The sequence below is a fragment of the Salvelinus fontinalis genome, chromosome 1 (assembly GCF_029448725.1).
Source record: "Salvelinus fontinalis isolate EN_2023a chromosome 1, ASM2944872v1, whole genome shotgun sequence".
NCBI classification, from domain to species: Eukaryota; Metazoa; Chordata; class Actinopteri; order Salmoniformes; family Salmonidae; genus Salvelinus; species Salvelinus fontinalis.
Window position 1 is genome coordinate 11,991,058 of NC_074665.1, and position 16,093 is coordinate 12,007,150.

At 40.1% G+C, this 16,093-nt stretch overlaps 1 protein-coding gene across 4 annotated transcripts in view; it reads right to left on the reverse strand.

The window, feature by feature from the left end:
- The window catches only part of LOC129815866 (myocardin-like), a 96,355-nt gene extending 81,670 nt beyond the window's left edge, over window positions 1-14,685 (reverse strand). For all 4 annotated transcript variants that reach the window (XM_055870237.1, XM_055870195.1, XM_055870141.1 and 1 more), the window contains exon 1: window positions 14,384-14,685. In XM_055870237.1, the coding sequence (XP_055726212.1) occupies window positions 14,384-14,438 (55 nt within the window). In that variant the 5' untranslated portion in view covers window positions 14,439-14,685. The remainder of the gene's footprint in view (window positions 1-14,383) is intronic.
- Window positions 14,686-16,093: the final 1,408 nt, after the last annotated feature.

A 16,093-nucleotide genomic window follows, 5' to 3' on the forward strand; every position in this document is an offset into this window, starting at 1 on the left:
AATAATGCCCAGTCTAATCAAATCAAAATATAATAATGCCTATCACAGTCTAATCAAATCAAAATGACTCGGCAACACAGTCATAACGACCAGTTGTCAAAGCAGCTGCCGTGCTCCTGGAGAGTTCAAAGGGTTTAGTTGAAGGATTCCTCTAAAGAAGAGTTCCTGTGATTGGACATCCTCACCTAAAGACTCACACATTCCCCCATTGTGTGTGTGAATGTGTTAATGTTCATTTGTTAAAAGGGACCTGTTCAGTAATGTTTCATCTCCTGCCATAGTCAACGTTTATTCACCATGTCATCTGCTACAGTCAAGTGTGTAATTGAATCTGTGTGAAAAAAATGTGTTGAGTCAGGATTGGCTAATGAGATAATTGTAGCCTCTCCCAGCAATTTGAGTTGATTGAATACAGGTGTGTTTGTGGGAAAGAGGCAGCGTAAGTAGCTGAAAGCAAGTGTAGAGGAGAGCATGTTTTATGCTCTTACCTTGTGAGTCTTGTTTTATCCTTTCAGCATGATTTTAACTGTTGTTCTGTTGATCTATTTATTCAAATAAATGATCCATTTTGGAGTAAAACTGTTCCTGACTTCAAGAAACATTGTCATGTGCACGAGATAATGGCCAACTTTGTCACAGTTGCCTAAATAAGACTACGATCACTAACGTCACACTAAGATGATTCTCCCTCTCTCAGATAAACACACCCGTCCTCATCAACAGACTGTTTAATTTATGTCATTAGGGCACATCCTCATCAGATCCATCCTCAACCTGTCCTCTGTGATTATTGCTGCTCGTCAGTGTGTAACAGTTGGCTCTGAACTGATTTTTAGTTACTTCCCTGCAAATAATATCACCATCACCTGGCCCTCTGCAATCACACATTACTACCCTGCTATAATATCACCATCACCTGGCCCTCTGCAATCACACATTACTACCCTGCTATAATATCACCATCACCTGGCCCTCTGCAATCACACATTACTACCCTGCTATAATATCACCATCACCTGGCACTCTGCAATCACACATTACTACCCTGCTATAATATCACCATCACCTGGCCCTCTGCAATCACACATTACTACCCTGCTATAATATCACCATCACCTGGCCCTCTGCAATCACACATTACTACCCTGCTATAATATCACCATCACCTGGCCCTCTGCAATCACACATTACTACCCTGCTATAATATCACCATCACCTGGCCCTCTGCAATCACACAGAGATGGCATGGAAAAACACCAACGCTACAGTACTGTTAACACTAAATTCAGGGTGAGAGAAAATACACCTTTAATTATGAAAGCTTGGTATTCCATACAACAAAAAAGGTGGAAGCTACTGGAAGCTTAAATCAGGGTTTATAACAAGGTTATGTTTACAACATAACCTGACATTTATGTGCCATGAAACTCTCCTCTCGGCAGCAGAGGACAAATGTGACCCGTTTCAGGAAACTAGGCGTATGTCACGGGTCACTACTTCACAGGAGAGCCGTTTGAAAGTCAACTTGTTTTTATTTTGATCAAAATGCGTTTTTTTGTGAGGCAGAAATGTCTTCTGGAACATGTGAACTTCCATGTGCCTTAATAACAAACTTGTATGTTGTCTGTAAATACACATCAAATTGTTAAATTAGGAGCCTGGTTGGTTTAGCCACAGACAAAAGCAGCAGCCTTTCCGCTAGCAATGATTGGCTGAGATAATGAGTGGGCTGGACATGCCGAGAGATGAGTTCGGGTTGGTCTGCCATATAGCACATTGTCTATTTGAGCTGGTCAGTATGTCTAGGTAATCCTGTCTATAATATGAGCTGGTCAGTATGTCTAGGTAATCCTGTCTAACGTGTCTATTTGAGCTGGTCAGTATGTCTCGGTAATCCTGTCTATAATATGAGCTGGTCAGTATGTCCAGGTAATCCTGTCTAACATGTCTATTTGAGCTGGTCAGTATGTCTAGGTAATCCTGTCTATAATATGAGCTGCTCAGTATGTCCAGGTAATCCTGTCTAACATGTCTATTTGAGCTGGTCAGTATGTCTAGGTAATCCTGTCTATAATATGAGCTGCTCAGTATGTCTAGGTAATCCTGTCTATAATATGAGCTGGTCAGTATGTCTAGGTAATCCTGTCTATAATATGAGCTGCTCAGTATGTCTAGGTAATCCTGTCTATAATATGAGCTGCTCAGTATGTCTAGGTAATCCTGTCTATAATATGAGCTGGTCAGTATGTCTAGGTAATCCTGTCTATAATATGAGCTGGTCAGTATGTCCAGGTAATCCTGTCTATAATATGAGCTGGTCAGTATGTCTAGGTAATCCTGTCTAATGCGTCTTTTTTTTAAATGTATCGCGTAGAAGAACTGCATAAGTGTTGCTCTCCACTTTCTGGAGGACTGAGTTTTGAAATCAGTGGAATTAGAGTATGATAGCTCAAACTAAGGGCAACCATGGCATCTACCTAGCTACATTTCAGATATTACACGTTTCTAATTTTGACACAAAGTAATTTTCATTTCAAGTTAAAGTGTACTGTTAGCTAGCTAGCTAATGTTACGTGTATGATCTTATTATTCGTATCTCAGAGCCATTTGCTTGGCTAGTTATAGCCTAATGTTAGCTAGCTAACATTGAACCTGGTTGGTTAGCTACCTGCAGATTCATGCAGGGTGGTAATGTCATGAGTTGGGATTATGGTTCATTGTTTACCTGATTATTCCAGTCAGTCTTTGGACCTGTGCACCTACATTATAAACTTTCATCCATAGGCTAGGTTGTAGCAACCTCATGATGGGTATCATATAATATATATACATAATATATACTGAACAAAAATGCAATTTCTAAGATTTTACTGAGTTACAGTTCATAGAAGGAAATCAGTCAATTGAAATACATTCATTTCACATAGGGGCGCAGCCATAGGTGGACCTGGGCGGGCATAGGCACACCCACTTGGGAGCCAGGCCCAGCCAATCAGAATGAGCCCCCCCCCCGCGGTTGTGAGGCCAGTTGGACGTACTGTCAAATTCTCTAAAATGAAGTTGAAGGTGGCTTATGGTAGAGAAATTAACATTAAATTCTCAAGCAACATCTCTGGTGGACATTCCTGCAGTCAGCATGCCAGTTGCACACTCCCTCAAAACTTGAGACATCTGTGGCATTGTATTATGTGACAAAACTGTACATTATATAATGGCCTTTTATTGTCCAAAGCGCAAGGTGCACCTGTGTAATCATCATGCTGTTTAATCAGCTTCTTGATATGCCACACCTGTCAGGTGGATGGATAATCTTGGCAAAGGAGAAATGTTCACAAACAAGGATGCAAACAAATGTGTGCAACATTTGTGTGCAACAACATTTGAGAGAAATTAGCTTTTTGTTTGTATGGAACATTTCTGGGATCTTTTATTTCAGCTCATGAAACATGGGATCAACACTTTACACGTCATGTTTATATTTTTGTTCAGTGTACAACTTCAACTTCTCTGAGAGTTATATAATACTAGAGAGAAGGAAACCACACAAACACGTCTCCTGGGACCACTCTGAGACCATCATCTCTCGCTGTTAAAATACCAGTAGTGGTTCCCATAGCTTACTGTTGTTGGTGTGAGCATGGAGCTGGCAATAGCAGAGTTGTGGGTTTTATTCCTGCATAGGCCATTAAATAAACACGTTAACTGCGTGAATGTATTCGTGAATGTATTGTCCTCACGACATCAAGCTATCCATTTCCATTGACTGGCCATCGTACTTTAACTTGTTATGGATAGGGGGCAGCATTTTCACGTTTGGATAAAAAGCGTGCCCATAGTAAACTGCCTGCTACTCAGTCCCAGTTGCTAATATATGCACATTATTAGTAGATTTGGATAGAAAACACTCTGAAGTTTCTAAAACTGTTTGAATGATGTCTGTGAGTATAACAGAACTCATATGGCAGGCAAAAACCTGAGAAAAAATCCAACCAGGAAGTGGGAAATCTGAGGTTGGTCGTTTTTCAACTCATTCCCTATTGAAGATACAGTGGGATTTGGCTAAGGCTTAAGGCTTCCACTAGATGTCAACAGTCTTTAGAACCTTGTCTGATTCTTCTACTGTGAAGTGGGGCCGAATGAGAGGGGAATGAGTCAGAGGTCTGGCAGAATTCTTTGAGCTCGTGACGCTCGTTCACGTGAGAGTGAGCTCTGTACCATAGCTTTTCTACAGACAAAGGGATTCTCCGGTTGAAACATTATTGAAGATTTATGTTAAAAATATCCTAAAGATTGATTCTATACTTCGTTTGACATGTTTCTACGGACTGTAATATGACTTTTCGTCTGAACTTTTGCCTGGACCTGCCCGCGCGTCGTGAGTTTAGATTATGTACTGAACGCGCGAACAACAAGGAGGAATTTGGACATAAATGATGGACTTTATGGAACAAATCAAACATTTATTGTGGAACTGGGATTCCTGGGAGTGCATTCTGACGAAGATCATCAAAGGTAAGTGAATATTTATAATGCTATTTCTGACTTATGTTGACTCCAACATGGCAGATATCTTCTAGGGTTGTGTTGGTCTCTGAGCGCTGTACTCAGATTATTGCATGGTTTTCTTTTTTTTTGAAATCTGACACAGCGGTTGCATTAAGGAGAAGTATATCTTTAAATCTGTGAGTAACACTTGTATCTTTTATTAATGTTTATTATGAGTATTTCTGTGATTTGATGTCGCTCTGTGCAAATTCACGGGATGTTTTGGAGGCAAAGCCAAATGTAAACTAAGGTTTTTGGATATAAATATGAACTTGATCGAACAAAAAATAAATGTATTGTGTAACATGTAGTCCCGGGAGTGTCATCTGATGAAGAATATCAAAGGTTAGTGATTCATTTTATCAATAGTTCTGCTTTTTGTGACTCCTCTCATTGGTTGGAAAATCGCTGTATGCTTTCTGTGACTAGTTGCTGACCTAACATATGTTATGTTCTGCTTTCGCCGAAAAGCTTTTTTGAAATCAGACACTGTGGTTGGATTAACGAGAATTGTATCTTTAAAATGGTGTCTAATACTTGTATGTTTGAGAAAATGTAATTATGAGATTTCTGTTGATTGAATGTGGCGCACTGCAATTTCATTGGCTGTTGGCGAGCAGAACCCCAGTCCTAGACAGGTTAACTTCATACAAATAACATACAGTACATAAAAGGTCTGTAAGGAAACGTCGCAAAATACCCACGTCACCAACAGTAATAACCTCAGCCAGGCTCAGAGTGATGTGACTCTGTCTCTCTCTGTGACCCAGCATGTAAGACTAAACAGTCTCCCGACATCTGCATGGCATTAATAACCGGCCTATAAGCATAATGTGTGTGTGTTACAGCAAACACCCCTGTGAAAGTCTCTCCCCCTGGTCATCCACTACAATGACTCCAGCCCTTACATCTCTCTCTCTGTCCCCAGAGGTCAGAGGTCATTTCCCACTGCGTGGGCATTGGTTTAAACAACACTGAGGGAAAGCGCAATTTAGCCTGTGATTGCTGGTAAGCAATTACCGTACCGAGCACAGAGAGATTGCACTGAAGAGCGAGAGAGAAAGAAAGTTGGTAAGAGCATTTTAAGTATTGATGTTCCTTACTCTTTGTTCTCAGTGAAATGAATCACTTGATAAAATGCTGCTTGACTGTAAACTGTGTGTATCAAACAAATAAACTGTGACTGAGCAGGACAGGGAGAAAGTCCCAAGCATTAGACTGGCTGTAGCTCTGGCTAACATTAACACCCTCTTCAGAGAGGAATAGAGAGAGAGAGAGAGAGAGACTTGGCACTACTTTATCACTGACCTCAACCCAGAGTCTCTTAGAGCGTTCACAGTCAGTCCACTGACAACCCTAACAGATCACAGCAAAATCACACTCTACTTGAACAGAGCTATGCTCAATCATGAGGCATCAAGGCCAAAAGAACTGAATAATATTAAGAAATGCTATAGATGGAAGGATAGTGTGAAAATCTACCAAATAACAAATAGGCAACAACAAATTCAATCCCTTCTTGACAATTTCCTGGAGAAAAGGTTTCACTGTAATAGTGAAGGTGTAAACTTGGCAGTAGAAAACCTAAACAGTATATTTGACCTCAGCTTCCCTATTAAATAAAATAATTAGAGCAGACAACCTAAGAAGATTAACCAACCCAAAAAGGCCTGTGGGGTTGGTGGTATCCTAAATTAAATTATTAAAATATACAGACCACAAATTCCAATTGGCTATACTTAAACTCTTTAACATCATCCTCAGCTCTGACACCTCCCCCAATATTTGTAATCAAGGACTGATCACCAAAGTGGAGACAAATTTGACCCCAATAACTACCGTGGGATATCTGTCAACAGCAACCTTGGGAAAACTCCTCTGCATTATCATTAACAGCAGACTCGTACATTTCCGAGCAAATGTACCGAGCAAATGCCAGATTGGCATTATACCAAATTACCGTACGACAGACCACGTATTCACCATGCACACCCTAATTGACAAACAAACAAACCAAAACAAATGCAGTCTTCCCGTGCTTTGTTGAATTCAAAAACGCTTGAGACTCAATTTGGCATGAGCGTCTGCTATACAAATTGATGCAAATTGATGTTGGGGGAAAAACATACGACATTATAAAATCCAATAAGTGTGCGATTAAAATTGACAAAAAAACACAAATGTCTTTCCACAGAGCCTGGGGATGAGACGGGGATACAGCTTAAGCCCCACCCTCTTCAACATATATATATATATATAAACTATTGGCGAGGGCACTAGAACAGTCTGCAGCACCCGGCCTCACCCTACTAGAATCTGAAGTCAAATGCCTACTGTTTGCTGATGATCTGGTGCTTCTGTCCCTAACCAAGGAGGGCCTACAGCAGCACCTAGATCTTCTGTACAGATTCTGTCAGACCTGGGCACTGACAGTAAATCTCAGTAAGACAAAAAATAATGGTGTTCCAAAAAAGGTTCAGTTGCCAGGACCACAAATAAAAATTCCATCTAGACACCGTTTCCCTAAGAGCACAAAAAAACTATACATACCTCAGCCTAAACATGAGGCCCACAGGTAACTTCCACAAAGCTGTGAACTATCTAAGAGACAAGAGCCTTTTATGCCTTCAAAATAAATATCAAATTCGACATACTAATTAGGATCTGGTTAAAAATTCAAGTATTTTTAACCTGTTGAGGATGGGGGCGCTGTTGTCACTATTTATGCTAATCGTGTAATTTTTGAAACGGCTTCCCACAAAATTCTTGATCGTACAATATGCATATTATTATTATTATTGGATAGAAAACAGTCTATAGTTTCTATAGGAGTTGAAATTTTGTCTCTAAGTGGAACAGAAGTCATTCTACAGCAATTTCCCTGACATGGAGTCAGATTTCAGAAATTTTGGCCCCTGATCTGGAGTCAGTTAAAAGGCCGCAGTTATTGCTATGAGTATACGGACACTGCTTACGTCTTCCCCTGGATGCCTTTACGTGATGACGATTTGAATGGGGTCGATTGCGCGTTCACAGGCACTACAAATTAAAAAACCCTGTAGCTAGGAACTCTTTTCTTGCTGCGTAATGCGCCTGGAGGACATCGACCCGCACTTGTTCCAAGCATTAGTGGAGGGAGTAATATTACTCTGGTCATGTTTCTACTCGTTATGGGAGTTAAAAACATCATAAGGTAGTTAATTTAAAGCGTTTTATAGCAATTTATATCCGTTTAGTGCGATTTTGGGACATTTATTTCTGAAACGCTGTGAATTGCTGGGCACGCTTCCAGTTCATCCCGAACGCAGTTGGCATTTCCACATGGCAAGAGGACAGCTTTCCACCAAAAGACGATTAGACCCAAGAAAGGATCCTTTGCCCAAGATACTGATGGAAGAACAGCTCAAAGTAGGACATTTTTATTATGATAAATCGTGTTTCTGTCGAAAAATGTTAGTGGCTTAGGACGCCATGTTTTTTGACGTAGCTTCGCTTGGCGCAAACTGTATTGAAAGGTAAGGATAATTTAAAAAATGTAATTCCGCGATTGTATTAAGAATTAAATTGTCTATCAATCCCTGTCCACCCTATATTTTTTAGTCACGTTTATGAGTATTTATGTATAAGAGTAGATCACTGTCTAATATGGCGCACGGACATTTTCTCACCAGCTGGGCTACATTTCACATTGTCTAACCATGATTTTGGTGGCTAAATATAAACATTTTCGATCAAACTCTATATGGATTGTGTAATATGATGTTACAGGAGTGTCATCAGAAGAATTCTGAGAAGGTTAGTGAAAAAATTAATATATTTTGGCGATGTTGACATTATCGCTCACTTTGGCTAGAATCAATGCTGGGCTGCTATGTGCTATGTGCTATGCTAATATAACGATTTATTGTGTTTTCGCTGTAAGACACTTAGAAAATCTGAAATATTGTCTGTATTCACAGGATCTGTGTCTTTCGATTAGTGTATGCTGGGTATTTTTACGAAATGTTTGATGATTAGTAAGTAGGTAAACACGTTGCTCTATGTAGTTTTTCTTGTCCATTTGTGACGGTGGGTGCAATTGTAACCTATGCCATCTACCTGAAATATGCACTTTTTTCTAACAAAACCTATCCCATACCATAAATATGTTATCAGACTGTCATCTGATGAGTTTTTTTCTTGGTTAGGGGCTATAAATATCTTAGTTTAGCCGAATTGGTGATAGCTACTGGTGTTGGTGGACAAATAAAAGATGGTGGATTATGCTAATGTGTTTTTAGGTAATAGATGTACATCTTTACATATTGTGTCTTCCCTGTAAAACATTTTAAAAATCGGACATGTTGGCTGGATTCACAAGATCTGTGTCTTTCATTAGCTGTATTGGACTTTAATGTGTGAAAGTTAAATATTTAAAAAAAATATTTTTTTTGAATTTCGCGGCACTGGTTTTTCAGTGGGGGTGGGGGGGGATTGCCGCTAGCGGCACCCTCATCCTAGACAGGTTAACCAGATCCTAATTGGTATGTCGAATTTGATGTTATAAAACCCATTGCCCTTTATGGTTGTGAAGTCTGGGGTCCGCTCACCAACAAAGAATTCACAAAATGGGACAAACACCAAATTGAGACTCTGCATGCAGAATTCTTCAAAAATATCCTCAGTGTACAACGTAAAACACAAAATGATGCATGCAGAGTAGAATTAGGCTGATACCCGCTAATTATCAAAATCCATAAAAGAGCTGTTAAATTATGCAACCACCTAAAAGGAAGCGATTCCCAAACCTTCCATAACAAAGCCATCACCTACAGAGAGATGACCCTGGAGAAGAGTCCGCTAAGCGAGCTGGTCCTGGGGCTCTGTTCACAAACAGACCCCACAGAGCCCCAGGACAGCAACACAATTAGACCCAACCAATTCATGACAAAACAAAAAGATAATTACGTCACATTGGAAAGAATTTACAAAAAATTTAGAAAACTAGAATGCTATTTGGCCCTGAACAGAGAGTACACAGTGGCAGAATACCTGACAACTGTGACTGACCCAAACTTAAGGAAAGCTTTGACTATGTACAGACTCAGTGAGCATAGCCTTGCTATTGAGAAGGCTACCAAAGGCAGACCAGGATCTCAAGAGAAGACAGGCTATGTGCTCACTGCCCACAAAATGAAGTGGAAACTGAGCTGTACTTCCTAACCTCCTGACAAATGTATGACCATATTAGAGAGACATATTTCCCTCAGATTACACAGACCCACAAATAATTTGGGGAGAAAAAACATATGTGACATCACAACAGTGTGACATCACAGCAGCAAGATGTGACCTGTTGCCACAAGAAAATGGCAACCAGTGAAGAACAAACACCATTGTAAATACAACCCATATTTATGTTTATTTATTTTCCCTTTTGTACTTTAACTATGATTACAACACTGTATATAGACATAATTTGATATTGGAAATGTCTTTATTCTTTTAGAATGTTTGTGAGTGTAATGTTTACTGTTCATTTTGTGTTGTTTATTTCACTTGCTTTGGCAATGTAAACACATGTTTCCCATGCCAATAAAAACCTGACATTTAAATTGAGAGAGAGAGAGAGAGAGCTGTAGTGTGTTAGAGGGGTTTAAATCAGGGCTGCAGTCCACAATGTTCTTACACAGGCAGGTAAGGACACACACCGCTCTCATCACAGCCTAATGATGATAACCTTTAACCTACCACGAATCTCTATCAGAATAAACTAAATGTAAATGGCACCAAACCATACCCACGTGTTTTCACTTTTACCAGCATCTCAACAACAAAGCATTGTCACCCATACACCATCGTATCTATATCATCCATAGCATATATAGTACCTATAGCATCCATAAAATCCATGGCATCTATAGCATCCATAGCATGGTACAGCAACGTGATTAACGGGCGGCACCACTGATACAGTGCCTTCAGAAAGTATTCACACCCTTTGACTTTCTAAATTCTGTTGTGTTACAGTCTGAATTTAAAATTGATTCAATTGAGATGTTGTGTCACTGGCCTACACACAATAATAATACCCACAATGCCCATAATGTCAAAGTGGAATGATGTTTTTAGATTATTATTTTTTTTTTACAAATTACTACAAAAATAAATAAAGCTGAAATGTCTTGAGTCTAAGTATTCAACCGCTTTGTTATGGCAAGCCTAAATAAGATTTAAAAATACTAATTAAAAAGGTAGTAAAACCGTGCTTAATAAGTCAGATAATAAGTTGCATGGAACCACTCTGTGTGCAATAATAGTGTTGAACATGAGTTTTAAATGACTACTTCATCTCTGTACTACACACACAATTATCTACAAGGTCCCTCAGTTGAGTGAATTTCAAACACAGATTCAATCACAAAGATCAGGATGGTTTTTCAATGCCTTGCAAAAAAGGTACCTATTGGTAGATGGTAATAAAAAAATATCCCTTTGAGCATGGTGAAGGTATTAACACACCCATTCAAGATGAAGATACAGGCATCCTTTCTAACTCAGTTGTCGGAGAGGAAGGAAACTACTCAGGGATTTCACCATGAGGCCAATGGTGACTTCAAAATAGTTACGGTTTAATGCCTGTGATAGAAGAAAACTGAGGATGGATCAACAAGATTGTAGTTCTTCCACAATACGAATCTAATTGACAGAGTGAAAAGAAGGAAGCCTGTTCTAGAGGTCTTCACGGATCCACCTGAACCCGAATACCCGAAACCCAATCCGGGACCCATGCAGGTCCAGATCCAGAATTCAAAATATTGTCACACGTCTGGGTCGGATCTGATATGATTGTCACGGGTATGTGTAACTTTAACTGAAGGGTCTGTACATATCCAAAAAGGACAGCTGCAGTCGAGCGACAGACAGTCTTTTCATGAGAGTGGAGCGTGGCGCGTGTCTCTTGTTGTTGGCCAATCACAAGTCCCCAAAGCGACAATAGGCTACAGTCATAGAGCCTCCACGTGGGGCAGAAGCTGGGAGAAGTCTAATCAATGGAAGATGGAAATAAAATGACAGAATCATATTTGATGTGCAAATATTGTACAATCCAGATGTGCACAGCTCTTAGAGACTTAGCCATAAAGACTCACAGTTGGTATCACTTCCAAAAGGTAATTCTAACATGTAATGACCCAGGGGTGTGAATATTTATGTAAATTAGATATTTCTATATTTAATTTTGCAAACATTACTAATAACATGTTTTCCCTTTGATTGGCGAGATTTTGTTGATTTAAAAAATATATATTTTGAATTCAGGCTGTAACACAACATGTTGAATAAGTCAAGCGTCTCTGATGTCCTTCTCAACAACATGATCAGCTGGTCCTACTAAATTACACACACCTGTCATCTAACCTCTCTCAGTATGCCTCTGTGCTCAGCTGTACAGGAGGCAATACAAATCATAGTGTACTACAGGTGAAATTATAAATCATACTCAACCTCAGGAGGCAGAAGAAATTCATCTTGGCCCCTAGGACCCTCACAAACCTTTACAGAGGCACCATTGAGAGCATCCTGTCGGCCTGTATCACCGCCTGGTACGACAACTGCACAGTCCGCCACCGCAGGGGTCTCCAGAGGGTGGTGCGGTCTACCCAACGCGTCACTGAGGGGTACACTGCCTGCCCTCCAGGACATCTACAGCATCCGGTATGACAGGAAGGCCAAGAAGATGATCAAGGACCTCAGCCTCCCAAGCCACAGCCTGTTCACCCCGCTACCATCCAAACGGTGAGGTTAGTAGAGGTGCATCAAAGCTGGGACTGAGAGACTGAACAACTCAAGGCCATCAGACTGTTAAATAGTCATCACTAGCTGGCCTCCGACCAGTACCCTGCCCTGAAATTTAGTCACTGTTACTAGCCGGCTACCACCCGGTACTCAACCCTGCATCTTAGAGGTTGCTGCACTATGTACATATACATAAAACGCTGGTCACTTTAGTAATGTTGACATACTGTTTTACCCATTTCATATATATATATACTGTATTCTAGTCAAGGCCTATCCTATTGAATTATTGCTGTACATATACTATTCTTCAGATATACTACATATTCTATACATATCCATATACTGTCCATAGTGTCTATACATCCCATCACATATATACACTGAGTATACAAAACATTAGGAACACCATCCTACTATGGAGTTGCACCTCTCCCTTTTGCCCTCAGAACAGCCTCAATTTGTCAGGGCATGGAGTCTACGTTCCAAAGGGATTCTGGCCCATGTTGACTCCAATGCTTCCCACAGTTGGCTGGATGTCCTTTGGGTGGTGGACCATTCTTGATACACACGGGAAACTGTTGAGTGTAAAAAAAAAAACCAGCAGTGTTGCAGTTCTTGACAAATCGGTGTGCCTGGCACCTACTACCATACTACTACTATACTACTACCATACTACCACCATACTACTACTATATTACTACCATACTGCTACCATACTGCTACCATACTGCTACCACACTACTACCATACTGCTACCACACTACTACCATACTGCTACTACCATACTACTACTATACTACTACCATGATACTACCATACTGCTACCATACTACGACCATGCTACTACCATACTACCACCATACTACAACTATACTACTACCATACTACGACCGTACTACTACTATACTACTACCATACTACTACCATACCACGACCATACTGCCACCATACTACTACCATACTGCTACCATACTACTACCATACTACTCCCATACTACTACCATACTGCTACTACCTTACTACTACTACCATACTACTACCATACTGCTACTACCATACTACTACTACCATACTACTACCATACTACTACTACCATACTACTACCATACTACTACCATACTGCTACTACCATACTGCTACTACCATACTGCTACTACCATACTGCTACTACCATACTACTACCATACTGCTACCATACTGCTACCATACTGCTACTACCATACTACTACTATACTTCTACCATACTGCTACTACCATACTGCTACTACCATACTGCTACTACCATACTGCTACTACCATACTGCTACTACCATACTACTGCCATACTGCTACCGTACTGCTACCGTACTACTACCATACTACTACTAAACTACTACCATACTACTACCATACCCTGTTCAAAGGCACTTCAATGTTTTGTCTTGCCCATTCACAATCTGAATAGCACACATACACAATTCATGTCTCAATGTTTAAAAATCCTTCTTTAACCCGTCTCCTCCTCTTCATTTACACTGATTGAAGTGGATTTAACAAGTGACATCAACAAGGGATCGTAGCTTTCCCCTGGTCAGTCTATGTCATGGAAAGAGCAGGTGTTCTTAATGTTTTGTATACTCAGTATATACATTTGTACTCCGGACTCCGACATTGCTCATCCTAAATGTTCTATATATCTTAATTCAAGTATTTTACTTTTTAGATGTGTGTGTATTGTTAGATACTACTGCACAGTTGGAGCTAGGAACACAAGCATTTCGCTACACCCGCAATAACATCTGCTAAATATGTGTTTGTGATTAATAAAATTTGATTTGATAAGCAATATACAAAAAGCATGTACCTGTACTACTGGTCACTATAAATAAAATACAAGTACTGATGGTTGATGGACAAATGGCATTGATTATTATTATTGTTTTATCAATGCAAGTGCAAACATTGTATCATAAGGAGAGGATGTTTATATAGTACATATCAACAAAGTGCCAGTCCAAGGGGTGGAACAAATGCTTCTGATAGGTGAGTGGACATGAACACACACACAATAGGATCTTACCTGATCTAAACTTGCTTCGTATCAGTATGGAGCGTTCAGAGCCCAGTAAAGTCATGATGCTAACTGTATGGTTCCAGTGTACAGGAGAGAAAAAGAGAACAGACGCAAACACTTTCACTTTAATGCCTCTGGCCCTTCCTGGGACCGGAGACCGAGACCAGAGCTGTCCAAACACACGTCATTAACAACAGTTAACAGCTACTACTACAAAAAAAAAAAAAAAAAAAGTGCTGTATCTCTTCACTCCTCTCTCTCTCTCCCTTGGGTAGCTGTGGGAGTCCAATAGTGAGGTAGACAGCCAGGCTTTGGTCTCATGTAGCTCTGAGTCTCCACTCCAGAGGGAGTGGAGTGATATACCTCTGCTGGGAGGAGCTAACCACTGAGCGTTCCTATAGCCCCTCCCAAGGTTCCACTAGCCCCTCCTTTAATGGGTAATTCTGCCCTCGGCAGGGAGGAGCTAAAGGTTCTGGAAGCTCCTCCTCCTAGGGAGAAGAGGACTGCTGGCTGGAGACTCCCTCTGACCTTCTGGATATGTTACTGCTCTGACTATGGCCATGTCCTCATATCCATACTTGTGTCATAAATAGTAGGCCGTTTGAGTATGCAAAAAAATTAAATGCAATAGTGTGTGAGTATACTTTAAATGGCCGAATGTCATACTCATTTAGGCTTTGACAACAGCTGGTCAATTCGATATTGGGATATTTTCCGAAATCAAGGAATAGCAGGTAACGCAATTGCGCATGACGTATTCTCAGTATGCTAAACATATATATATTTTTTAATAGTACGTGAAAAAAAAGAAAACGAGTATGGTTTAAATGCCAGGATGTTATACTTTGGATGCCATCTACCGTAGTGCCCTTCGTTTTATTACAGGTGATAGTTTTGATACTCATCACACCACCCTGTATCAAAAGTTTTGCTGGACTTCGCTAAAGACTAGTAGATCTCTATATTACTTCCTTTTTGTTTCCAGGGCCCTAGTTCATAAACTTACTGGGTTGCCTAACCCATTCACAAGTATTGGTTAATTCTTGAGGTTCCTAGGGTCTCCACCGAGCTAGGTACATCTGCTTTTAGGTTGAAGTTCTGGTGCAGAGCTAATTTAAGTATTGATTGGGCACTTATTTGTGGAGGAATGTATCTGTTTTTCTGGATGAGTTGGGATGTTTTATTTGTGCTTCCCACGACTGTGCTTTTGTATTTTAATATGTACAGTTGAAGTCAGAAGTTTACATACACTTAGGTTGGAGTCATTAAAACTTATTTTTCAATCACTCCACAAATTTCTTGCTGACGAACTATAGTTTTGGCAAGTCGGTTAGGTCATCTACTTACAGACAGATTATTTCACTTATAATTCACTGTATCACAATTCCAGTGGGCCAGAAGTTTACATACATTAAGTTGACTGTGCCTTTAATCAGTATGGAAAATTACCCAAAATTATGTCATGGCTTTAGAAGCTTCTGATAGGCTAATTGACATAATTTGTGTCAATTGGAGGTCTACCTGTGGATGTATTTCAAGGCCTACCTTCAAACTCAGTGCCTCTTTGCTTGACATCATGGGAAAATCAAAAGAAATCAGCCAAGACTTCAGAAATTTATTTTGTCGTCATACTGCTCAGGAAGGAGACTTGATCTATCTCCTAGAGATGAACGTACTTTGGTGCGAAAAGTGCAAATCAATCCCAGAACAACAGCA